Source organism: Lagenorhynchus albirostris, chromosome 1 (assembly GCF_949774975.1).
Source record: "Lagenorhynchus albirostris chromosome 1, mLagAlb1.1, whole genome shotgun sequence".
In the NCBI taxonomy this organism is placed as follows: Eukaryota; Metazoa; Chordata; class Mammalia; order Artiodactyla; family Delphinidae; genus Lagenorhynchus; species Lagenorhynchus albirostris.
In genome coordinates, this window is record NC_083095.1 from 41,654,809 (window position 1) to 41,681,976 (window position 27,168).

Below are 27,168 nucleotides of genomic sequence, written 5' to 3' on the forward strand. Positions count from 1 at the left end.
CAAGCATTACTTACAAGTTCTTTGCCCAAACTGGTGAACAATGTTGTTCAATGTTGAACAAATGAAAAGTAGAGAATGGACTTGAGAACACGGGGAGGGGGAAGGGTAAGCTGGGATGAAGTGAGAGAGTAGCACTGATATATATAAGCTACCAAATATAAAATAGACAGCTAGTGGTAAGCGGCTGCATAGCACACGGAGATCAGCTCCGTGCTTTGTGACCACCTAGAGGGGTGGGATAGGGAGGGTGGGATAAGGAGGGTGGGAGGGACAGCAAGAAGGAGGGGATATGGGGATATATGTACACATACAGCTGATACATTCCCTTTGTTATACAGCAGAAACTAACACAACATTGTGAAGCAATTATACTCCAATAAAGAAGTTTAAAAAAAAACACAGACAAAAATAAAAAAATCAAAAGAAAAAAAGAAAAAGTACAAATGTAATAGGTTTTTATGTTTAGAATTTATTGCAGTTACACCCATTTCACAATGGGCATACTTCACATGTAGTCATATTTTATCTCCTGCCTTCAGAATCATTTCACCAAACTGCAGATCAAATCTAGTGATAATAAGGGTCAGGAAGGACATAATATTTTATTGAACAGAACGAAGTTACCGTGAGAGATCATTCCTTTTCCTCGTCTTATATATCTTTTTAGTTCAAGAAATATTTTAGCCATTATGGTCTTTGTCAAAATTTTAAAATATATTCTTTAAAAACGAGAGAACCAACAGCAGTCTACCTTCTATTCCAATACAATGATGAATTTTAAGAAGGTATGGCCCAGACTTAAGATTTTGTGGCTAATTATGACATACAAACCAACCAATGAACAGTTTTGTATTTTGATCCAGTCAGAAAGCTTATTGAAGAAAGAAAAAGCACACAAAGACATTCATTATTCAATACCTTGAAAATCTTTCTATGTGCCTCCCTCAACTACCATGTGCCCAAAGCCTGTCTTTCTCTCCATATGGCCGTGTCTTCCTTTAATCCTAAACGAGCCTATTTGCTGGAGGTTTAGCAGGAGAGGCTGACCACCCAGTCTTAAATACTGGGCCCTACTGGTTCATTTCCTGGCCAGGCCTACTCTACCAAGGTGACAATGGCTTAAGCGTCATTGTGTTAATTTCACAGCATGGAATATGGTCCTAGTAGTTAGAACTAGCAAACAGGAATCACATTCAGCTGTTAAACCCAGGAAAATGGTAAATCCTTCATGAGTATAAACGTAGTTTATGCCATCAGTCTAATCTGAAGGGTAGTCATTAGAAGAACATGTTTGCTTTTGTCTCCCACGGAATAAAAGTCCCAGAGATTGTTGCTAGCCGTGGCTTTGGCAATAAAATCCTTCATTTCTCATTGTTCTGCCAAAGCTGATAGAGTAGAAGATCATCTGTGTGGGTTAAATGCTGTGCTCTTTTACTCTCTACACAGAGCACCAGGCTTAACATATATTCCCTTTCAGAACATCCACAGAATTACTTAACCGTCTAGAAAATAATGTTGGCATTTTTCTCTTGACAGTCAGATGGGCTGCATTTAAAAGATGTGAAGGAAGGACCTACAAAATGGAATCACTGCAAGAGTCTTATCTGCAAAAGTGCCTTCTAGCAATTTCCTCTCTGGGCTCAGGGCTCCTGGATTACCTTTTAAATTTTTGCCTTATGTAGGAGACTGTTTCATGGCAAATGAAACTTATGGATTAGTTGACCAGAAGATGTCATCTTTGAAGGTCTTTGTGTATGTTTAAAGTATTTTATTACATCTATTTACATTATGTTTCTCTAGTTTGATGGCAAAATGAGGGAATAAAGTAGAAAAAGTTACTACTATTATTGTTAACTTTTTGTACTGATATTTTATTTGCCTAACAAAAATCAGAGTAATGGACTTTTCTATCACTGCTTTAGACACTGAGTTGTAAAGAACTGAGGGTTTTCTAGCCTTGTAATCCTTTTCACAAGGTAGTAAATTATTGGAGGCTTGCTGAAAAGTAAACATAAAAGTCAAAGCATATCATTTTTCAGCACTTCTTTTGATGAAATGCTGATATCATTTGTGAACAGGAATTTCACACATTTTCTTTTCTGACTTGGCCTTTGAAAAAGTAGCATTAATTTGTCACATAGCAAGTGGTGCAATGCTGCCTGAAATCTTTTTTGGACCAAGATGAAATATAAATTAATACATTTAAGAATATGGTGCAGTAATGTAGATAATTGTGCACAATTTATTGCCATTTTATATATTACCCACATTTTGCCTTATAAATAAAATATGAATAGCTGCACCACTGTCTTTTCAGTTCATACATTTTTGGTATACTTTCTGAATGCTAGAGTCACTATTGGATCATTTAATTCAATACATTTAAAATAATGTCCCAATCCAAAAAACTTTAGACTGCAGCAAAGGGCTTTCTTTCTAGAAACTTGACATTGAATTTTATTTCCATTTAGGTATTAATTCAAACTTTGGATCACTTCTTCTATTTTATTCTATTCTTGCCTGGATTATGGAAATGAGAGTAGCACTGATTTCAGCATTTGAGATTAGGATTCTTCAAATCTGCCAAATCTTGCCAGTGCACCCCGCTAAGTCAGCCCCAGGCAGGCTGCAGAGTGTGCTCCCACATGTGGTTTGGGGACAAGGATGAGCTCAGCAAGCCCAGTCTATTTATTAGATTGATAGAACATACGGATCTCCCATTTCATTGCATTGCTCCTTGGTTTTTAGCAAAGTAATTTAATTTTTATAATTGGCAAAGCAATACAGTTATTTACCTGTCCCAGTGAGTATGCTTAGTGAATGTGTACTCAGCTGTTTAAACTCTCACCTAGCCTTCCTGTATTAGGAGGATATTGAAAGAGACAAGCTATCTACTGCTGTATCCAAAGGCTACTTGTGATAATTTGCCGCAGTTACAGAGATACTTATGTTTTTACTTGGATTCTAAGGAAGCTTTATTCAAATACCCATTTTTCTGGACCAGATACTATAAAGCTTCCTACACAAGTTTACATCACTCTAAGCAAAATTAAAATGTGAAAAATCAGCATTTATACAGCAGCTTGGGAACACAGAAACTCTCTTCTGTGATCACACTTCATCACTTCCTACCCTTCCCACTGAATCATCAGGGCTTCAGGCTCTTTGCCGGCACTCGGGCCACACACAGCCCTTGCCATTCTCCCAGTGCGTTAGTTCCCAAAGGTCTTCACTGCTTGTCATTCCCAGCCTGAGCCCAAGGTTGTTCATTTCAATTCTGTCCTTTTGGATCTTTGACGCCTCTAACCATGCCAGTTCACAAATCTGGGCCAGCCCCACAATCCACAGATCAGAACACCCAACCTCTAACCCTGTTGATTGGATCCACAGAGATCCTTGACTTTAACCAAACCCTCTTTACTTCCTGGAAGCCCTTTTATTAATTTCTTTTTGAGTCCTACTGTATTTTTCTAGATCAGCGCTGTCCAATAGAAATATAATGTGAACCACATATGTAATTAAAAATTTTCTAGTGGTCACATTAAAAAGTAAAAAGAGGGCTTCCCTGGTGGCACAGTGGTTAAGAATCCGCCTGCCAATGCAGGAGACATGGGTTTGAGCCCTGGTCCGGGAAGATACCACATGCCGCGGAGCAACTAAGCCCGTGCGCCACAACTACTGAGCCTGCGCTCTAGAGCCCAAGAGCCACAACTACTGAGCCCGCGTGCCACAACTACTGAAGCGTGTGTACCTAGAGCCTGTGCTTCACAACAAGAGAAGCCAGCGCAACAAGCAGCCCAAGCACCACAACAAAGAGTAACCCCCGCTTGCCACAACTAGAGAGAAGCCCACGCACAGCAACAAAGACCCAATGCAGCCAAAAATAAATAAATAAATAAATTTATTTAAAAAAATAAGTAAAAAGAAACAGGTAGAATTACTTTTGATAATACACTGTATTTAATCCAGCATATCTAGAGTATTAGCCTTTCAACAACAGAAAATCAATATAAAAAGCATTAATGAGATACTTTTTTACGTCCTTTTTTGTACTAAGTCTGGAATCTGACATGTACTTTACACTTGCAATATGTTTTAATTGAGACTAGCCACATTGCAAGTGCTCAGTAGCTACTGTGACTCATCACTACTATATTGAACAGCGCAGGTCTGGACCTCTCCTAATCTCTTCAAGCTCTACTCCTATTCTCCTCAGTCTCAGGGGGACCTCATGACTCATTTTCCAGGGAAAACTTGAATAAATCTACCCCGAGCCACTTGATATTATACCCTATGCACCTCAACATATATCTGTAGCCACACCAATACTTTGACGAAATGTTTCTCCATCCTTCCCCACCCTGTCATTCTTTTTCCTTCTTTGAAAAGAAAGAGCTGTGACTGATCCCATCCTTCCCCACCTTCTCTGAGACTTTGCTCAAACAAATATCTTCTCTTTTCGGGGATCTTCACTCCTCCCTTTTCACTAACATTCCCAGGTTTGCTCAACCTTAAGATTTGCTTGTTGCTACTCCCAAAACTACCATTTTCTTTTCCGTCTTCTTTATTACTTTGAACTTCCCACCACTGACCCAAACCTTTACAGTAGGGCTTCCATCCTCACCAGCACCTAACACCACTCTCCCCCCAGTTCTGAGTGACTCCCCAGTCTTCAAAACCAGTGGTCCTTTCTCATTTCCCTCATTGCATCTACCGCATTCCACACTGTAGCCTACCCCTTCTGAAAGGTTCCTTCTTCTTTACTGCCAACCCCTTTCTTCTGGAAGTTTCCTTCTTCTTGACTGCCCTAACCAACACTCTTGTGGGACCCTTTCTAATACCCAGACGGCACTCCTTTTACAGCTTTACTCAATCCTTTGAATCCTTAACTATGGTTCATCCCTTATTACATCTGTTAGTTTCTCCTCTCTTGGAGGTTTTCTCTACTTTCATGGCTTCAATCATCATTTCTACTCAGAATACACCCAAATGTAACTATTCAACCCTCTTAGCTAAATGCCATTCCTGCACTTCCAATTCTTTACTGTACATATCCATCTGAATATCACATGGATATTACTGTCCGTTTTAACTCAGGGCTACTGTGACAAAGCCTATAAAAAGAAATCATTTTATTTCCAAGCCTCTAAAAAATTAATAAGTATTGTGTGTAATTGTCAGTTACATCTCATTTGTGATCCCTGTCCCATCTCTGCCCCAGGCTGTGTCAAGATGCCCTGCTTGATGTCATCACAGCAGAACCTGGAGGTATAAAAACAAGTGTTAGCTTTTTCCCAAACCAGTTCTCCCTCATATTTCCTATTTTTGTCAGTGATATTAATCACTCTGTCACCCAGCTTTGAAATGTTGCTTTCACCCTTAATTAGTTCTTCCTCCTTTCTCCCACAGCTAATTAGTCACCATTCTTGTCAACTAATCCTTCATAATATTTCCCTGTATCCACCCCATCTCCTTAACAAATTGTTAGCCACGTTCTCAAACCATCCCACAACCTCTTTCATCAATTCCAGTACTGTCCCTTCTTTGAACTCAACTTTTGCCACCTCTGACGACACAAGGTATATTGGCATTGATGCAGCATTAAAAAAAAAAAAAAAAAGAATGTTCAGTCTTCCCATCTAGATCTTAAGTTAACATAAAAGCAGGAACAAAATGTTATGACCTCTTCATTCCTGTGTTTACTAAATAAACAGATGACCAATAACTGTTTACTGTTGATAATGACTTGATTGCCCTTACCAAAAAAAAAATCACTATAAATATCTAGCTCTGGAAGCAGATTGAAATATAATTAAGTTGCCCCAAATTAATTTTGCATACTTTGGGGGACAGTTAACATTCAACCACATAACATGCGAGAGGCAACTGGGGTTTTTTTTGTTTTTTTTGTTTTTGCGGTACGCGGGCCTCTCACTGTTGTGGCCTCTCCCGTTGCAGAGCATGGGCTCCGGACGCGCAGGCTCAGCAGCCATGGCTCACGGGCCCAGCTGCTCCGCGGCATGTGGGATCTTCCCGGACCGGGGCACGAACCCGTGTCCCCTGTATCGGCAGGTGGACTCTCAACCACTGCGCCACCAGGGAAGCCCGGCAACTTTTTTTGAAAACATCAAACTTAGGGTTTGATCTTGTTTCTCCTATTAAATAGTCAGTATGCGAGTTTCTTAACTTCTAGTTTCCTTGCCTGTTATACACCTGTGTAATGGAGTTTATTGTGAGGTTTAAATGAACTAATATCTGAAAGTGCTTTGAACATTTCAGAATCTGTAAGTAGAGAATCATGTCACAAAGTACCCAGAATCAACATCCATTGATGTTTTAAGATACAACTTTTGTCGACTTCCCAATTAGAAACCTCCAGCAATTTTATCAAGTTGATTGAAAGACCTGTTGTGTAATTACCCTACACCAAACCAACGTTACTTAGTTAACAGTTAATGCTCTATGCCCACAGCTTCTTCTAGTGAAGCCCCTACCTGGTGCCTGCCATTCTTGGGCTTTTTGAACAGGGGTCCAAAGATTCAGAAGGTTTTTTCTAGAGGCCACATCATTTTTAACAGGTGTTATGCAATTTGTTAAGTGGGGATTCACTTGAAAATAGTAAATTCTGTCTCCTCTTTGCCTGAAAACTACTTGCAGTGTCTCCGTGCCCCTTTACATCATCTCAGGGATGGGTAAGCCTACCATCCCTAGCACTGTGTACCCCCATAGCACAGATCATGCTGTCTTATAATGTGTTTATTTCTAAACGTGTCTGCCATGTAATCTTCATAACACAGAAGATTACAATTTATTTATTTACATATGTTTTCTTTTTTAAACAGTTCATTTATTTTGATATACCTGGCACTTAGCACAAAGCATGGCACTTAGTACTTGCTCAATAAATACTGAATAAATGAGCAAATGTGGAAGAGGTAACACTGCAGGTGATGGTGATGTTTTAGTCTCCTTTTTATTCTCCTTCCCCACTCCCCTACCCTTAACAGAATAAATACTAAGAGGCTCCTAGCCCACAGGGGCCTTTAGGCCTGCTGGTCTAGACTTAGGCCTAGGCTTACCTCAATTTGTTGTCTCCAGAGCCACTCACACCCAGGGGGGAGCAAGGCTTCTGTGGAGATCCCTTCTTCTCCCACTTCTGTCATCTACCCTCAGGGGCCCAGGGGTTTCTTGTGTCATGTCCTCCCAAAGATTACTCTTCTCTGCCTGAAAAGAAAGAAACCATTTGTTACTTGCCTAATTGAAGAATAAATTTGCATACATTCTTCAACAAGTCTTCTATGCTTTTTTCATAATCTAGTGACTGGAATATTTAAAATATTTCCATTTTGTATCATATTTGAAGCACCATGGCTTTAGTCTTTTGAATTTAATTTTTTGTTTCTGAGTTGAAAGAGGCAAATAACTGAATGATAGGTGTGATGTAGATTTTAAAGCTTGTATTCCAGATTTTTTAAGTCACAAGAATGTAAGTGAACAAATCATATGATTACAAAATGGTTTAATCCAAATTCCGGGTATTCTTGAGAAAGCTACTAACCCTTCAGTTTTGCACATTTTAGAGGCAGACCATATCTCTATTCAGAAGCCTTTGGCATTAGCTGGGGTCTCCCAGACCTGCTGCCATGCTTCTGAAGGTTCCACTTCTCCAGAACCTCTGTTTTCCTTGTTGCTGCCCCTTGTCAGCAGCAGGGCCATGTGTACGACTGATGTGCTCATCTACGGGCCACCACTGAGACACTGAATTGTAAGCAGGGCATCAAGATGCGTACAATCAATGCCATCTAAAAGAAGCAAACAGGTACTTCACAGAGTCCTCTGAATTTTCAATCTTGTTTCAAAGTCACATAATTAAGGCCACTGTACAGATGTAGCCCACTGAGATTCACTCAGAGGGATATTGTCACTGGAGGTTCAACAGCCTATTCTTATCTGTGAATTTACTGATTGACCTCAGGGATAGAAAAGATTCTTCCAGAGCAAAATGGGATGACAGTAAGTGCTCTGGGAATAGCGCTGTGTCTATTCATCTGTGTTTAGGAATCCAAAAGCTGGTGAGAACCTGTAGCAACTGTGGCTTTGCAGAAGGGGCTGCAACAGCTCCCCCAGTGGTACTGCCAGTGTTAAGTGGTGTGTGTTATGTGTGTCTCCTCCCTACAGCTATTGACCTGCTGTACTGGAGGGACATCAAGCAGACGGGGATAGTGTTTGGGAGCTTCCTGCTGCTACTCTTCTCCCTGACCCAGTTCAGCGTTGTGAGTGTCGTGGCCTACCTGGCCCTTGCTGCGCTCTCAGCCACCATCAGTTTCCGCATCTACAAGTCTGTTTTACAAGCTGTGCAGAAAACCGACGAGGGTCACCCTTTCAAGTGAGTGCCCCCACCAGACCAGCCCTTGCCCCACCTCTCATGTGGCTCTTTCATCTGCCTCTATTTCAGCTCCTGTGCACTATGGGTTGTGCTTCTCTGACACCTAACAGGCCTCATAGAGTCTCCTTTAATGCTCTCTCTCTTTTAATACCTAATGTTTCTGTTAAATTTCTAAAACAAACTCATTTATCTCTATTCTAACCCTTACTGATTTATTAGTAGTAATAAAGGGTTAGTAATAAAGTAACCCTTTATTACTACTAATTAAATATTAAATATTTATCTTTAATTTAAATTTATATAATTTATATAATATAAATTCTTTTGTGTTAATTTATGAAATGTGAAAACATTAAATTTATATTTAATATTAATTTTATATTATTACTAATAATAATCATAATTCATTATATGTATACAATGTTTTATAGTTTTAAGTGTTTCAACAATTATTCCTCCCAACTCTCTGAAGAAGGCAGAACATTATAATCCCTATTCACAGATGGAAAAACAGAGGTTCTAAGAAGTAAAGTGACTTACCCAAAGTCACATGGCAGTAAATAGCACAGAGCCAGGACTGGAGTGTTTGGATTTTTATTTCTCTGCTCTTTCCAGAAGTTTAAAATCAAAGGGCCAAACTTCTGAGGGATGCAAGGTTCGTGAACAGTATTATGCACCCTCTTCCATATTTTTATACAGGGGAAGTCTAACTAGAATGAACACTGAAGAGGAGGATTTTTTTAAGGCAGTGTATTAAGAGGATATATGAAATGTGGCAGAGGGAGATGTTAGCACTTCCAGCTGCATGCTCCCCAACTCCACCCCAATTTAGTTGTGAGTATAGCTTGTAAGCCCCAGGTATTTTAGCACTGACTGTCAGAGTCACCCCCTCACCTGGTGCTGGCCCCAGAGTGCAGGCCCCACTACAGGTGTCCTCACCTCCTGGAACTGACGGATATTTCTGCATCCCGAATGAGACCTGTAGATACTGCTGCATGATGGCTTCTGAGCCAGCCCCAGTAATTCACTGGGGATGCCTCTGAATTCTTCCTGGCTCACCATCACCAGTCAGCTGAATCAAGGCGTCAGGGCACCAGGCTCTTAAAAGAGGGAAAAGACTCCTGTGTTATGGGGCCTTGTTGACAAAAGGGAAAATGCCCTGTTTCAGACTTCTCTTCCCAGCCTCTGGTTCCTGGCCTCAGTGTCAAACACAGTTACAGTCTGATCTTTCTCGCCCTTGGGATGTATTTGGCCTTCTTCTAATGCAGAGTTAATGGGTTTTCTAGGCCATAACTTGGTTACACATGTTCCCATCCCAAAAGTGGGAAGAATGAAGAAGTGGAGTGTCATTTTACCAGGGTGAACACTATGCCTACTTCAGTGACCCTAGCCTGTGACCAGTATCCACACTGTTAGAGTCCTGCCCTGCCCCAGCCCCTATCCTTAGACATCTGAGAGAGGCTGGTTTCTGCCATGTTCTTGGATCCAAGCCTGTCAAGTTACACTGAGAACTCATCTCTCACTTCTCTTATTTCTTCTGTAACTACCCAGTTGTAGGACCAAGAGTCCAACTGTAATTAGCTCAACTACTTTATCTTCCATTAGGAGACATTTAAAATGTAAAACACCCCTTTGGCTGAATTGTTTTTATCAGCAAAAGGAATATATTACTCAGTACATTTTTAATCAAAACATATTATCTAGACAAATCAGTTTTTCTGTTTTTTTCTAAAAAGCCAAGCATGTAAACATAAATTCTCTAAAACTCAAGCCAAATTCTGTTTTACTCTTTTCTTCTCAATCCTCAGAGTTAGGTGAGCACTTTAAAAACTCTAGAAATATCCTCAAAATAGACAACATCGTAGAGTGGGGGAAGGAGAGAGAGAGGATGGGCCTGGGGAAGGGGGGAAATGGCCAAAGCAGGAGGATGGATTGATTTTTATATACTTGAAGAGTTTATCTACCCAAGAGTTCAAATTAACCATTTGAACAAATGGAAAATGCAATTACTAAAAATACCATTCTTACTAGAACCGGTGAGCATTTTAATATGGTGCAGCTCCTTGCATTTTCAGAGTTCTCTAGATAAAACCTGAAAGTACTTTCCAGAATTTAAATATGAAATCTTAGAGTTTTGATGACAGATAATAATTGGCAGCTAGGATTTTCAGATATCTCAGTTATTTAAAAAGACAATTCATCTTCATGCAGCCAAGAAGAAAGGAAGACTTTCACAATTGCCTGGTGGGCCAGAGATATACAGAGAATTCAGCAAATGAGCTGGTTTGGATTGACTTTTCTCTGTTCTCAGCCAGTTACTCTGAATTATCAGCTCACACTGTAATGCTGTAATGAAGCAGTCAGAGTGCCCCACTAAGTGCCGTGATTCCTGTGTTCCCCAATGCACCGGCTGTGTGTGTGTGTGGTGCCCTGTAGCCTTCTGGCTGGCATGAATCCTTCAGGATGACCGGGCTGTTATCCTCAGGGTTGGAAAAGGAAAACTTCACTGTTTCAGGATTCCCTTTGATGGAGTTCTCTGTGGGGGTCCTTTGTTGACAGGGCCTACTTGGAGCTTGAGATCACGCTGTCTCAGGAGCAGATTCAGAAGTACACAGACTGCCTGCAATTCTATGTGAACAACACGCTTAAAGAACTGAGAAGGCTCTTCCTTGTCCAGGACCTGGTGGATTCCTTAAAAGTACGATTGCTTAAGACGTTCCGTTTGATGGTCTTGGTTTTATTTTCCCTAACGGTGTAACATTATAAACTGCGACACAATGGAGAATAAAATAACAAGTGCTAATTATATTCTAGAGTCAGAAAATCTCCAGCTGTACAGTACCATGGAGCTCATCCAGTCTAATCCCCTCATTTTACAGATGCTGGAACTATGGTTCAGAGAGATTAAGATACTTGCCTGAGGTTGCCAAGTGAGTCACTGATAGAGCTGGGATCAAACCCAGGTCACACAGCTTCTAGTTCTGTACTTTTTACAATATCCCAGGTTGCTTCTCCTTACCATTTTCAATTCCTCAATTTCCTAAAATTATTTTAAAAATAAAAATCTAGTTTAGGGAATGTAAAAAATATATATGCTTTTTCTTTGAAATGCTGGACTCTGCTAATAATAAGACATGTGGGCTATGAGACTGAACCCCTGAGGGTAGAGGACTTTGGGCACTTGGGTGTTATTCCTGGTGCCATCATTGAACTCATCAGGTTTCTTTGAACAAGCTGCTATGACCACCCCATGGCTTACATGTAAAACCGAAGTCAATCAATCATGATTCAACAGGGCCATGAGCAGAGGGGTGGGAGCCCAGGCAAGGATGTTTTGAGTTCCCCGTTCCCCGAGAGCACTTTGTACACACCAGGGAGGGGTCTCCCGTGGGCTGCTCCATAACTGAGGAAGAAAGAGCAGAAGGAAAGTGAGTGATGAGGCCTTAACCCTCAAGGTGCTTTACTGGAATAATGTCTTGGCAGGTAACGACTAAAAAAGAGATAGCAGGGCGATTTTAATTACTTACCGTAGGGCTTTTAAGGTGACATTTCTCTTGACATTTGTAATGTAAAAATTGTGGGCTAGAATGGGGATCAGCAAACCTTATCTATAAAGGGCCATATAGTAAATATTTAAGGCTTTGCAGGCTACACAGTCTTTGTTGCAGCTACTCAACTTTGCCATTATAGCAGGAAAGCAGCCAAAGACAATATGTAAATGAATGACTGTGGCTGTGTGCTAATAAAACATTGTTTATGAATACTGAAAATTGAATTTCATATCATTTTCACATATCACAAAATGTTATTCCTGTTTTGATTCTCTTTGACTATTACAAAATGTAAAATCCATTCTTAACTTGTGGGCCCATACAAAAACAGGCAATGGCCAGTTTGCTGACCCCTGCCCTAGATTATTATTTCATTGAGTCCTTCAAATCTTACAACAAAGAGATCCAAAGGGTTCGGAGAGAAGTAAAGACAGGATCCTCTTTCAGTAATTCTGTGATGAGCTTTAAATGCTCTTACATTTTCTATTGAAACCATGACGTAGTTTGCCTCAAGTTTTAATCTAAAGAAGTCAGTGAAATGAGACTCTTATCTGTCACGATGGTTTTAGAAGCTCTGATCATCATTTCATTCTTTAGTTTGCAGTCCTCATGTGGCTCCTGACTTACGTTGGCGCTCTCTTCAATGGCTTGACCCTGCTGCTCATGGGTAAGGACAGACAAGTATGTTATGTCTCCCCTCACACGTTCTGTGAGCATAAAGCTTCCTAGGCTGTTAGCCGTTAGCTTGCTTGGATGGATTCCTAGCAACAAATGCCAGATTCTGAGTCCAAAGCATTTCCCCGACCATCATAGTTCAGTTAAAGAGTATAATGTATATTACATAGTAATAATGAATTTCTTAATCTGAAGTTTTCTTCAACTGTAACTGGTTTTATTTGGCTTCAAATATATATCTGCTTCAATGGCATTTATGTGTAGAAGTTCATTTTCTTCTTAGGAGGTCATTCCCTCATTCCAGGAATAATGACTTAATATCCATGAAGGCTTCAGCATATTTTTGTTTTCCTTATGAACTAGTCCTGCCATCTTTTAGCTAGAATGCTGGCTACTGCAAATAATGTCATAATATCACATGACTATATAAAAATGTATCTATAAGCTTATTCTTACTGACAACTCTCAATTTTAATACTATATTTGTTTTTCATCCCAGCTGTGGTTTCAATGTTTACTCTACCTGTAGTGTATGTTAAGCACCAGGTAAGTTCTATGTAGTGTCAAACATTCATGTTAAGTTTTGACCTTGTGAACCTTGGATGTACTCATGATTTCTTCCTCTTTGTAGGCACAGATTGACCAATATCTGGGACTTGTGAGGACTCACATAAATGCTGTTGTGGCAAAGTAAGTTACATAGTGCAATTTATAAGAAGGAGAGACCACCTTAGGCAGGCGTTTGACTGGATTAGATAGGAATAATAAAAGGATAAGAAAATAATAGGTTGATTTATGATCATTCACTTATTTGAGGCTTATATTCACACCCTTCCTAATTATGTTATTTCGTAAATTAAGTATGAATTTTAAAACTTCCAATTAAACAAAACTTTCAGTGGTTTATTTCAGGTATAATGAAATGAATTTTAATGAATGAATGATATTAAGCTCTATCTGGGCACTGGCTCATGTCCAGGAATAAGATGGGTTGGAGGAAAGAAAGAAGCCTGATAGCCTGATTCAGGATAGTGAAATTAATTTATAACAGTTTGATCAAAATAAAAACAATTAAGTTAACATTTTCAATTTTTAAACAGTAAATATCACTAACTTTTTAAACCATTGAAATTATTTTTTAAACTTTTTTTTTTTTTTTTTTTCGCGGTACGCGGGCCTCTTACTGCTGTGGCCTCTCCCGCTGCGGAGCACAGGCTCCGGATGCACAGGCTCAGTGACCATGGCTCATGGGCCCACCTGCTCCGCGGCCTGTGGGATCTTCCTGGACCGTGGCACGAACCCGTGTCCCCTGCATCGGCAGGCAGACTCTCAACCACTGCGCCACCAGGGAAGCCCAAAATTTTTTTAATCTTTAGAACTTTTGTTACATTTTAAATTACACCATTTCAACTCAACAAGTGTGTGTGTTTTCTTATTTTATTAACAGCATTGCTTTCCAAACCTGAGTCTTAAATAGACTCTACTTTATGGCTACTTTATATATTAGGAGATAAAGTTTCCAGTTATCAGTACCTACAGTTAATATGGTCATTAACTTAGTAGTTTTCCTTAATTCTTAAATTAGTGTTTTTAGATATGTCTTCATCTAAAATGATAGTTTTTATGTTGTCCTTATTACTCAAGATTTTGTTTTAATCAAAAGCTGACCTAGGCTTCAACTACAAATACATGTCTCAAAAAACTAGACTTTCTCTCTAGTAATCTTAGAATCATGTGGCTAGACCTAGGTGATGGTCAGAATTCAAGGAAAGTATTTTACATAGTAAAAGATGTATAAAACAAAACAAATAAGAAAAAAACAAGCAATTTAAAGTTCCTCTGCTATTTGATTTGCATATCATCAGTTACAGTTCTCTCCTGAAGTATATAAAGATTTTTGTTTTTTACTGTGTATTGTTTATATTCTTCCTCTTAAATTCATGGTGAATTTGGATCTGTATCAGATCTGTAGCACATTTCAAATGCCTGAAATTATCAACTTGGACACAAATGCAACTAATACCTAATGAAAATCAACAAATTGAGGATATTCATTACTTTGTACTAAGAAATGGCAGCATGGTATAATGTGAAACTTGGTGTTTACTAAACCTGGGGAACCTGTTAAAAATATGAATTTCCAAACTGTACAACAGGCTTATGGAAATAGAACTCCTAGAATAAGGGTCCTGTAATCTATGTTTTAATGAACTCCCTAGGTGCCTTTTTGGCAGTTAGAACTGTGTTTAGGAACTACAGCAAAGAACACCAGAATAGGAGCTTGGAAACTGGAAGATAGAAGCTTCAGTGCTCAGTCGTCCAATACTTAGTTTGAGGATCTTGAACAAATCACATCTCTTAATTTTTTATTTGACTGATTGGTTGCTTGCTTCCAAAAAAAGACACACTTATTATTTTATGGGAACTACATGTAACAGGCACAGAGTATAAAGAGGAATGAGATGATCCTATCCTAGCAGAGCTCTCAGCCTTTAGGTGCAGACAAAACTGTAAAGACAAAACTGTAAAGAAATAACTATAAGACAGTATAAGAATGACAATAGAGTTGCATAAAATATTAAAATGAGGGAGATAAGGAAACTACTGGTCTTACCTGGAGGGGATAACGAAGAGCTACTAAAATGAGGGCCCTTGCCAGCATGGTCAGGTTCTGCTGCAGACTTCTCTCTGTGTCCTCACATGGCAGAAGTGGAAGGAAGCTAAGAACTAAAAGAGAAACTGGGGAAGTTACGTAGTTCTTGTTACCAGAAAGGAGGAAACAGCAGTTCTTCAAAAGAATCTGTTTTTCCTGACACTAAATTTTGAAGGAGATTTCTTGGTGGGATCTTACCTCTAAGGCTCCTTCAACCTCTGAAATTCTGATTCCATGCTAGAATAACTCCACCAAAAGAACTCACACCCTTTTAGTGAAACGGTTAAGAACATGATCTTTGGAATCAGACTAGTTTGAGTCCATTTCTGGCATTTTTCAGCTATATAAGTTCATTATGCATGTTATTTGACTCCCTGAGCTTGTTTCCTTATCTATACATTGAAAAGATAACATCTATAAACTACTCTTACTTGGACATAGGAAGCACTCAATAAATATTCAATGATCATGATCATGATCATCCTCCTCCTACCGCTTAGAGATCAGTTCACGAGAGATGTGGAGGACAGTCCCAGACTGGGTCAGGAGACCTTGGTGCCCCTCCCTTCTCTATACTGAGTGGATGATGAACCTGTCCAGGTCATTTAACCTTCCTGTGTCTCAGTTTTCCAGCTCTGAAGGCTGACAAATTTAAAAAGGTAAAATAAATATTTTAGAGGAAATTAAATCTTTAAATAACTGAAAACTTAATAAGAAATCTGCCTCAAGTGAATACAACTCTCCACGTCCAGGTGAGTTGTATTCTAGGATGGCAAAACAGTCTAAAATTGGGCAGGAGCTGTCCTGATTTTCAAATGAGAAAAACAGATTCTAGAAATTACCTTTTGATGAATCGAATGCCTACTTTCAAGCAAAGTTCCAGAATGAATTAGTAAAAATGTAGGTAAATACTCAGATCGTTCTGTGATCACTAAACTGAGGGATCATACAGCTTGCTCTAGCCAGCAAGAATTTGGATTTCAGTAGGAGTACTAGAAAAGTCTTCCTGGTGTCCTTGAGGAGAAAATGGAGATGTACGGTCCAGGTGATAGCACAACTGGTAGAGTTCTAGAAGGTTGAAATAGTAGACCCTAGGGATGTTCATTAATCCATCAAATATCCGTCTGGGCAAGGTGCAGTAATGTGACAGAGGACTCTGCCCTTGACTCCACGACTTTCCATCTCAGTATTTCACATGACTATGTGAAGACAAATCAAATATACTCATCAGAGTTCTAGGTGACACATAGCTTAGAGCAAAAGCACATTCAGAAGACCGCAAAACTCAATATTCAAAATGAATCAAGTGATCTTGAATAATGTAGAATTGTGAACTGAAATTAATAAAATGAAACTGACAGGGAAAGCAAAGTTCTATATTTAGGAAAGTCAACTTTGCAAATATAGAATGGGAAGAAGGGAAGATGAGATAGGGTACAACAGTAGCTGTGTAAAAAATACCCGAGGGGGTTTAATTGATGAATTGATCACAGCCAAATATGAGTCAATAATGTACTGAGGCATATTTTTAAAAATCTATGCAAGTTTAGATGTTATTAATAGAAGTATAAATCAAAATCAAAAGAGGCCATAGTTGTTTCATATTCCATATTGTCATTCCATATCTGTGTTAAATTTCAGAGTCTGACATATTAAGAGCTGCAGTTATATACTGGAGTAATGTCAGAAAGATGACCGGGTATTGAACTATTGGAAATCTGACAGTAATGGCGAGTGACAGCCCAGCTTCACAGGGGATGATTACTCTGGAAAAGAGATAACTTTAACCTCTTTTTTTTTTTTTTTTTTTTTTTTTTTGCGGTACGCGGGCCTCTCACTGTTGTGGCCTCTCCCGTTGCGGAGCACAGGCTCCGGACGCGCAGGCTCAGAGGCTATGGCTCACGGGCCCAGCCGCTCCGCGGCATGTGGGATCTTCCCAGACCGGGGCACGAACCCGTGTCCCCTGCATCGGCAGGCGGACTCTCAACCACTGCGCCACCAGGGAAACCCAAGAGATAACTTTAAAAGAACACAATAGCTATCCTCAAATATTTGGAGGTCTAACATTGTGAAAGAAGTAGTCTTCCTTTTTTTCTCTAACGAACTGTGAATGGAAAGTCCAGAAGGTCTGAGATTTGAATGAAACGTGAGGGAAAACCGTACCAATTAGAGTTGTTCAACAATGAAACCATTCGCCTCATGAAACAGTGAGCTCACTGACACTCATTCAGGTATTCACATAAAAGTTAGTTGACCATTGTTACAAATGTGGTAAAAAGGACTTCCACAATGGGAGAAGAGTAGAATTAGTTAACACCTAGTCTACTGTGGTATTCCAAAGCATTTCAAAACTAAAACATATATCTTGCACAATTTTTTTCTAATTTTTGAATTTTATTTTATTTTTATACAGCAGGTTCTTATTAGTTATCTATTTTATACATATTGGTGTATACATGTCAATCCCAATCTCCCAGTTCATCCCACTACCCCCATCACCCCTGCTACTTTCCCCCCTTGGTGTCCATACATTTGTTCTCTACATCTGTGTCTCTATTTCTACCCTGCAGACTGGCTCATCTGAACCATTTTTCTAGGTTCCACATACATGCGTTAATGTACGATATTTGTTTTTCTCTTTCTGACTTACTTTGTATGACAGGCTCTAGATCCATCCACGTCTCTACAAATGACCCAATTTCATTCCTTTTTATGGCTGAGTAATATTCCATTGTATATATGTACCACATCTTCTTTATCCATTCGTCTGTCGATGGGCATTTAGGTTGCTTCCATGACCTGGCCATTGTGAATAGTGCTGCAATGAACATTGGGGTGCATGTGTCTTTTTGAATTATGATTTTCTCTGGGTATATGCCCAGTAGTGGGATTACTGGGTCATATGGTAATTCTATTTTTAGGTTTTAAAGGAACCTCCATACTGTTCTCCATAGTGGCTGTATCAATTTACATTCTCACCAACAGAGCAAGAGGGTTCCCGTTTCTCCACACCCTCTCCAGCGTTTGTTGTTTGCAGATTTTCTGATGATGCCCATTCTAACTGGTGTGAGGTGATACCTCATTGAGTTTTGATTTTCATTTCTCTAATAATTAGTGATGTTGAGCAGCTTTTCATGTACTTCTTGGCCATCTATATTTCTTCTTTGGAGAAATGTCTGTTTAGGTCTTCTGCCCATTTTTGGATTCAGTTGTTTGTTTTTGTAATATTGAGCTGCAAGAGCTGTTTATATATATTTTGAAGATTAATCATTTGTCTGTTGATTTACTTGCAAATATTTTCTCCCATTCTGAAGGTTGTCTTTTCATCTTGTTTATGGTTTCCTTTGCTGTGCAAAAGCTTTGAAGTTTCATTAGGTCCCATTTGTTTATTTTTGTTTTTATTTCCATTACTCTAGGAGATGGATCAAAAAAGATCTTGCTGTGATTTATGTCAAAGAGTGTTCTTCCTATGTTTTCCTCTGAGAGTTTTATAGTGTCCAGTCTTACATTTAGGTCTCTAATCCATTTTGAGTTTATTTTTGTGTAAGGTGTTAGGGAGTGTTCTAATTTCATTCTTTTACATGTAGCTGTCCAGTTTTCCCAGCACCACTTATTGAAGAGACTGTCTTTTCTCCATTGTATATCCTTGCTTCCTTTGTTATAGATTAGTTGACCATAGGTGCGTGGGTTTATCTCTGGGCTTTCTATCCTGTTCCATTGATCTGTGTTTCTGTTTTTGTGCCAGTACAATATTGTCTCGATTACTGTAGCTTTCTAGTACAATCTGAAGTCAGGGAGTCTGATTCCTCCTGCTCCGTTTTTTTCCCTCAAGACTGCTTTGGCTATTCGGGGTCTTTGTGTCTCCATATAAATTTTTAGATTTTTTGTTCTAGTTCTGTAAAAAAAATGCCACTGGTAATTTCATAGGGATTGCACTGAATCTGTAGATTGCTTTGGGTAGTATAGTCATTTTCACAATATTGATTCTTCCAATCCAAGAACATGATATATCTCTCCATCTGTTTGTGTCATCTTTGATTTCTTTCATCAGTGTCTTATAGTTTTCTGAGTACAAGTCTTTTACCTCCCTTGGTAAGTTTATTCCTAGGTATTTTATCTTTTCGTTGCAATGGTGAATGGGATTGTTTCCTTAATTTCTCTTTCAGATCTTTTGTTGGTAGTGTATAGGGATGCAAGAGATTTCTGTGCATTAATTTTGTATCCTGCAGTGTTACCAAATTCATTGATTAGCTCTAGTAGTTTTCTCCTGGCATCTTTAGGATTATCTATGTATAGTATCGTGTCATCTGCACCCAGTGACAGTTTTACTTCTTCTTTCCAATTGGTATTCCTTTTATTTCTTTTTCCTCTCTGATTGCCATGGCTAGGACTTCCAAAACCATGTTGAATAATAGTGGCAGGAATGCACATCCTTGTCTTGTTCCTGATCTTAGAGGAAATACTTTCAGTTTTTCACCATTGAGAATGATGTTGTCTGTGGGTTTGTCATATGGCCTTTATTATGATGAGGTAGGTTCCCTCTATGCCCACTTTCTGGAGAGTTTTTATCATAAATGGGTGTTGAATTTTGTCAAAAGCTTTTTCTGCATCTATTGAGATGATCATATGGTTTTTATTCTTCAATTTGTTAATATGGTATATCACATTGATTGATTTGCATATACTGAAGAATCCTTGCATCCCTGGGATAAATCCCACTTGATCATGGTGTATGATCATTTTAATGTGTATTGGATTCTGTTTGCTAGTATTTTGTTGAGGATTTTTGCATCTATATTCATCAGTAATATTGCTCTGTAATTTTCTTTTTTTTGTAGTATCTTTGTCTGGTTTTGGTATCAGGGTGATGGTGGCCTCATAGAATGAATTTGGGAGTGTTCCTTTTCTGCAATTTTTTGGAGAGTTTGAGAAGGATGGGTGTTAGCTCTTCTCTAAAAGTTTGATAGAATTCACCTGTGAAGCCATCTGGTCCTGAATGTCTGTTTGTTGTAAGATTTTTAATCACAGTTTCAATTTCATTCCTTGTGATTAGTCTGTTCATATTTTTTATTTATTCCTGGTTCAGTCTTGGAAGGTTATACCTTTCTAAGAATTTGTCCACTTCTTCCAGGTTATCCATTTTATTGGCCTAGAGTTGCTTGTAGTAGTCTCTTAGGATGCTTTGTATTTCTGTGGTGTCCATTGTAACTTCTCCTTTTTGTTTCTAATTTTATTGACTCGATTCCTCTCCCTTTTTTCTTGGTGAATCTGGCTAAAGGTTTATCAATTTTGTTTATCTTCTCAAAGAACCAGCTTTTAGTTTTATTGATCTTTGCTATTGTTTTCTTTGTCTCTATTTCATTTATTTCTGCTCTCATCTTTATGATTTCTTTCCTTCTACTAACTTTGGGTTTTGTTTGTTCTGCGTTCTCTAGTTCCTTTAGGTGTAAGGTTTGTTTGTTTATTTGAGATGTTTCTTGTTTCTTGAGGTAGGATTGTATTGCTATAAACTTCCCTCTTATAACTGCTTTTTCTGCATCCCGTAGGTTTTGGATCATCATGTTTTCGTTGTCATTTGTCTCTAGGTATTTTTTGATTTCCTCTTTGATTTCTTCAGTGATCTCTTGGTTATTTAGTAATGTATTGTTTAGCCTCCATGTGTTTGTGTTTTTTATGTTTTTTTCCTTGTAATTGATTTTTAATCTCATAGCGTTGTGGTTGGAAAAGATGCCTGATATGATTCCATTTTTCTTAAATTTACCGAGGCTTGATTTGTGACCCAAGATGTGATCTATCCTGGAGAGTGTCCTCTGTGCACTTGAGAAGAAAGTGTAATCTGCTGTTTTGGGATGGAATGTCCTATAAATGTCAATTAAATCTCTCTGCTGTTGTATCATTTAAAGCTTGTGTTTCCTTTTTAATTTTCTGTCTGGATGATCTCTCCGTTGGTGTAACTGAGGTGTTAAAGTCCCCCACTAGTATTGTGTTACTGTTGATTTACTCATTTATAGCTGTTAGCAGTTGCCTTATATATTGAGGTGCTCCTTTGTTGGGTGCATATATATTTATAATTGTTACATCTTCTTCTTGGATTGATTCCTTGATCATTATGTAGTGTCCTCCTTGTCTCTTATAACATTCTTTATTTTAAAGTCTGTTTTATCTGATATGAGTAGTATTTCTCCAGCTTTCTTTTGATTTCCATTTGCATGGAATATCTTTTTCTATCCCCTCACTTTCAGTCTGTATGTTTCCCCAGGTCTGAAGTGGGTCTCTTGTAGACAGCATATATATGGGTCTTGTTTTTGTATCTATTCAGTGAGTCTGTGTCTTTTGGTTGGAGCATTTAATCCATTCAGCTTTAAGGTAATTATCGATATGTATGTGCCTATGACCATTTTCTTAATTGTTTTGGGTTTGGTTTTTTTGTTTGTTTTTTTTTAAATGTTGGGGGTAGGAGTTTATTAATTAATTTATTTATTTTTGCTGTGTTGCGTCTTTCGTTTCTGTGTGAGGGCTTTCTCCAGTTGTGGCAAGCGGGGGCCACTCTTCATTGCGGTGCGCGGGCCTCTCACCATCGCGGCCTCTCTTGTTGGGGAGCACAGGCTTCAGACATGCAGGCTCAGTAGTTGTGGCTTACGGGCCCAGTTGCTCCGCGGCATGTGGGATCCTCCCAGACCAGGGCTCGAACTCGTGTCCCCTGCATTGGCAGGCAGATTCTCAACCACTGCGCCACCAGGGAGGCCCCTTGGGTTTGTTTTTGTAGCTCCTTTTCTTCTCTTGTGTTTCCCACTTAGAGAAGTTCCTTTAGCGTTTGTTGTAGAGCTGGTTTGGTGGTGCTGAATTCTCTTAGCTTTTGCTTGTCTGTAAAGCTTTTGATTTCTCTACTGAATGTGAATGTGATCCTTGCCAGGTAGAGTAATCTTGGTTATAGGTTCTTCCCTTTCATCACTTTAAATATATTGTGCCACTCCCTTCTGGCTTGTAGAGTTTCTGCTGAGAAATCAGCTGTTAACCTTATGAGAGTTCCCTTGTATGTTGTCATTTTTCCCTTGTTGCTTTCAATAATTTTTCTTTGTCTCTCATTTTTGTCAATTTGATTACTATGTGTCTTGCCGTGTTTCTCCTTGGGTTTATCCTTTATGGGACTCTCTGCGCTTCCTGGACTTGGGTGGCTATTTCCTTTCCCATGTTAGGGAAGTTTTTGACTATAATCTCTTCAAATATTTTCTCTGGTCCTTTCTCTCTCTCTTCTTCTGGGACCCCTGTAATGCGAATGTTGTTGCGTTTAATGTTGTCCCAGGGGTCTCTTAGGTTGTCTTTATTTCTTTTCATTCTTTTTTCTTTATTCTGTTGCATGGCAGTGAATTTCACCATTCTGTCGTCCAGGTCACTTATCCGTTCTTCTGCCCCAGTTATTCTGCTATTGATTCCTTCTAGTGTATTTTTCATTTCAGTTATTGTATTGTTCATCTCTGTTTGTTTGTTCTTTAATTCTTCTAGGTCTTTATTAAACATTTCTTGCATCCTCTCGATCTTTGCCTCCATTCTTTTTCTGAGGTCCTGTATCATCTTCACTATCATTATTCTGAATTCTTTTTCTGGAAGGTTGCCTATCTCCATTTCATTTAGTTGTTTTTCTGGGGTTTTATCTTGTTCCTTCATCTGGTAAAAACTCCTCTACCTTTTCATTTTTGTCTATCTTTCTGTGAATGTGGTTTTCCTTCCACAGGCTGCAGAATTGTAGTTCTTCTTGCTTCTGCTATCTGCCCTCTGGTGGATGAGGCTATCTAAGAGGCTTGTGCAAGCTTCCTGATGGGAGGGACTGGTGGTGGGTAGAGCTCTATATCTTAAACTTTTGAGAAGACCGACCTAAGATGTCTCTGTTGGAATGTTTCGCACTCTCTGCTGCGTTATCTGTTTCTGCCTGTACGTGCTTATTTCCACAATCATAATTTCTCCAGTCTTCTGTCCTTGATATCTCTTTCATCTCTCCCCACCTCACTTCTATCAGGCCTTCACCCTGAGCACTGAAGTTGCTCTTTGTCAGGGACCCAGTGACTTCCATATTGCCATACCTTGCAGTCATCACTCCATCCTCATCCCTCTCAATCTCTCAGATACTCTTCGTCACTACTGCTATCTTTGTTAAACACTAGTCTTGACTAGTGACACTGCTCGAGCCTCAGCTGCTTTCTCCCAGTGTCTTCTCTTGGCTCCTCCTTCTCTGGTTCACCTTTCATCCAGTTCTGTGGCCTCAAAGTTTATCTCTATGTCAAGGACTCCAAAACGTGTATCTCCACAAGTTTAGGTTTTTAAAAGTCAGCTTTACAAATATAGAATGGGAGGAGAGGGAGGTGAGGATGATATAGGGTACAACAGTACTGTGTATAAAAAAAATAGCTGGAGGGTTTTAATTGGTTAACTGTTCATAGCTAAATATGAGTCAGTGATGTGCTTGAGACATTTTTTTAAAAATCAATGCAAGTCTAGATGTTATGAATAGATGTATAAAGTCTAAATAAAGTCTAAATTTACTGAGGGACTTCCCTGGTGGTCCAGTGGTAAAGAATCCGCCTTACAATGCAGGGGATGCGGGTTCGATCCCTGGTCAGGGAACTAAGATCCCACATGCCACAGGGCAACTAAGTCCACGCCCCTCAACTGGAGAGCCTGTGTGCCACAAACTACAGAGCCCCACGCGCCCTGGAGCCTACATGCCAAAACTAGAGAGAAGCGTGCGCGGTGCAAGAAAAGATCCTGCATGCCTTAACGAAGATCCCACGTGCTGCAACTAAGACCTGATGCAGCCAAAAATAAATAAATAAATAAAGTAAATCTAAAAAAGAAAGGTTTACTGAGAGCCAGGTCTATTCATCTGCTTATCTGATGTTTTCTCTTGAATGTCCCAAATACATTTCAAATTCAACGTGGCCAAACAGATCTTGCAGTTTCAGCCCAGAATTTATTTTTCCTTCAGTCGTCACCATCTTGGTAAATGGCATTATCATTTACCTGGTTGCTCAGGCCAAAAATCAAAGAATCTTCCTTGATTATTCTCTTGTCTTTCTCTTGCCTGCACATGCAATCCATCAACATGACAGGTGGGCTCTGTCAGCTCCATCTCCACACTAGATCCCCAGAGTGTTCACTTCACTCCATTTCCAATGCTCCAGTTCTATAACACCCAGGCCATTGCCATCTGGCACCTGGACTGCTATAGTTTCCCCCCATCCGTTATTTCTCTCACCTCTGTTTCCCCAGTTTTTTCACATAACCACCATCATGATCTTCTTTGGTCACATCATTCCTCTGCCTAAAATTCATCAATGGCTTCCCATCCACAGAATAGAATCTAAATTCCTTACCACTGCCCACAAGTTCCAACACCGTTGGGTTACCACCTGCCTCTCAGGCTTCCCCTGCTCGCTCCCCAAGCACACTGTTCTCTACTCTCCTTGCCTCCTAAGCTTGTCCTCACTTTGTGGCCTCTGCACTCCCTGCTTCCTCTTCCTGAAACACTTCACACCCAGATGTTTGCCTGGTGGCCCCTTTGGGCATCTGTTTCTTACATAAGTGGATTTAAAGTAGGCATCTCCCACCTTATCACTGCTGCCCCCTCACTGCCTATCATTCCATCTTGTTTGGTTTTTTTTTTATAGCATTTATCACCATATGTACTTCTCTTGTTTGTCTACTTGTTTGTTTATGGCTCCTCAACCCCTAGGAGAATGAAAGCTCCATGAGAGCAGGACCTTCTCCCTTCTGTTCACTGAATTCCAGCATGTAGAAGGGTACTAGGACAGAGGAAGGTCTCAGTCAGACTCTGCATGGGGAGCTCATAAAGCTTTGATTTAATGAAACAAAATGCTTCCAGTATAAACCTACCCTAAAATAATACTGTGAGAATCGCAGAATTTTAGGGGCATTGGAGATGTCTAATTTATACCTAATAAATACTCTAGGACCAGGAAAGCTCATTAGCTGGCCTATGTCACACAGCTAATTAGTAGAGAGCTGAAACTAGGATTCAGGTTTCTTAACTCTAGCTCTGGGCAGTTTACGCTGAGGGTGACCATACGTTTCTTTACCTGGAATCAGCCATGTTTATGCTTGTTGTCCTAGCGTAGTTAGTAACAGCACCCTCTTTCTCCTTCAGAAGTGTCCCAGATTGAGTGATAAATGGTCACCTAACTATATCACAGTTTCTATAATTCTGAAATAAATTGACCTCTTTGTCTACCTAAAAAGTTATAATTTAAGGAATATGGCTTCCTTGGGTCATTCATTATCTAATTTATACTTTCTTCTTATTGCTGCATAGAAATGTGTTTATAGACACTCATACATAAAAATTATATCTTTTGGAATATTAAGCGATTTGGTCACTTAGTTAATTAAAGCAACAACACATAATGATGTCATTAAATGATTTCATTAATAACACTTGTGATTTACCATCTTCTGATACTGTTTTTTTAGGATTCAGGCTAAAATCCCAGGCGCTAAAAGGCACACTGAGTAAATCAGTACCCCACCAGGGACTGGACACCAAGAGGAATGTCTGAAGTGGTAACAGCTCTGTCTTATATGTTACTATAAATTGATTGTTTCTCCCCCCCAGTATCATAATCTTAGAGACAAACTTTAAAACAGCTGTTTTTAGGCTGTTTCTGTACTCTTAGGGTATTTGAGTCACTGTGTCAAGCACTAAAGCATAGAGAAAAGTGTATTAGATGTGGTTTTTAATTTTGTGTTGCTAAAAAAAAGTGCATGATGGTGAGAACCCAACTTATCTTTCCTTCGTCGGTGTTCTTCTCTCTGCAATGCTTCTGTAGCTTCTCATGTTCCCTGTGGCTAGGCCTTTCCTGCCCAGTGCACTGATGCAATAGTGGAAATCGCTTATATGTCCTTGGGTTGTTGCTTGGATTAATCTTTAATAACAATATAGAGACTTGTAGATCGATGTTTAAGTGTTTTTCCAACACACACAACATAAAAATAAAAACAAGTCGACCGTACTTAGGATAATCAGTTTTGTATAAATTAAAATAATTAAATAAACAAATAAACCCAAAACAAACATGCAGTACTTTTGTTGTGTGAGACTGATGGGCTGATTTACATGTATGGTAACTAAAAAGTACCAGCATGTTAACTTTATTACAATTTGTATTACTTTCTCTGTAGTTCCTAATGGACTTAATTATGGACTCTGGATATTTGCACTTATGTACTTGATACTGAATGCATAAATAAATGTTACTAAATGTAGAAACTTCTCCCTCTCTTCTCATGATCTCACCAGAAAATGCAAAAGCTCTAAGAAATAAATCTCCCGTGAACGTGCTGGGAAGGCTGAGGCCAAGTGCTCACTTTACTACTGTGTCCAGGACCACACAGTCCAACTCCAAAGTAGTATATGGCTCCTATGGGTTATTAATAGAAATCACTGGAGACTGGTAAAACTGGAAAACACCCTTAATATTGTACTCTGTGGGGTTTATGCAGATAATTTAAATAGTTTTTTTAAAACTTGAAAGTTATATAAATCCTTTCATAAACTTCTTATAATAATATGCAACACAATATTGTCATAAAACAATTATAATTGCTATGAACTCACTGTTTTGGTAATTATTTATGGAGCACCTTCTGTGTGCCAAGCACTCAGAACAGGGCTGTGAATAAGAGAGATAGTCATTCCTGCCCTCACCAAGCTAAGTCTTCTAAGGATTGTTCACTACTTTTTGCAGAAGTCCAATTGCCTATGTTATTTCACTGTTAAAGTCAAAAGTCAAAGATGATGAGGTAGAAGTGGATGAAAGTAATAGCAATAGGAGAAATAAAAATTAGAGAAAAAAGGATAGTTACTTAAAAAAAGCTGCCTTTGACCAGTTTTG

At 39.1% G+C, this 27,168-nt stretch overlaps 1 protein-coding gene across 1 annotated transcript in view; it reads left to right on the forward strand.

Annotated features, from left to right (window-relative positions):
- The window catches only part of RTN1 (reticulon 1), a 238,618-nt gene extending 212,094 nt beyond the window's left edge, over positions 1-26,524 (forward strand). Inside the window, exons 4-9 of the mRNA XM_060167003.1 lie at positions 8,179-8,386; positions 10,946-11,084; positions 12,535-12,604; positions 13,112-13,158; positions 13,244-13,302; positions 25,748-26,524. Of these exons, the coding sequence (XP_060022986.1) occupies positions 8,179-8,386; positions 10,946-11,084; positions 12,535-12,604; positions 13,112-13,158; positions 13,244-13,302; positions 25,748-25,790 (566 nt within the window). The 3' untranslated portion in view covers positions 25,791-26,524. The remainder of the gene's footprint in view (positions 1-8,178; positions 8,387-10,945; positions 11,085-12,534; positions 12,605-13,111; positions 13,159-13,243; positions 13,303-25,747) is intronic.
- Positions 26,525-27,168: the final 644 nt, after the last annotated feature.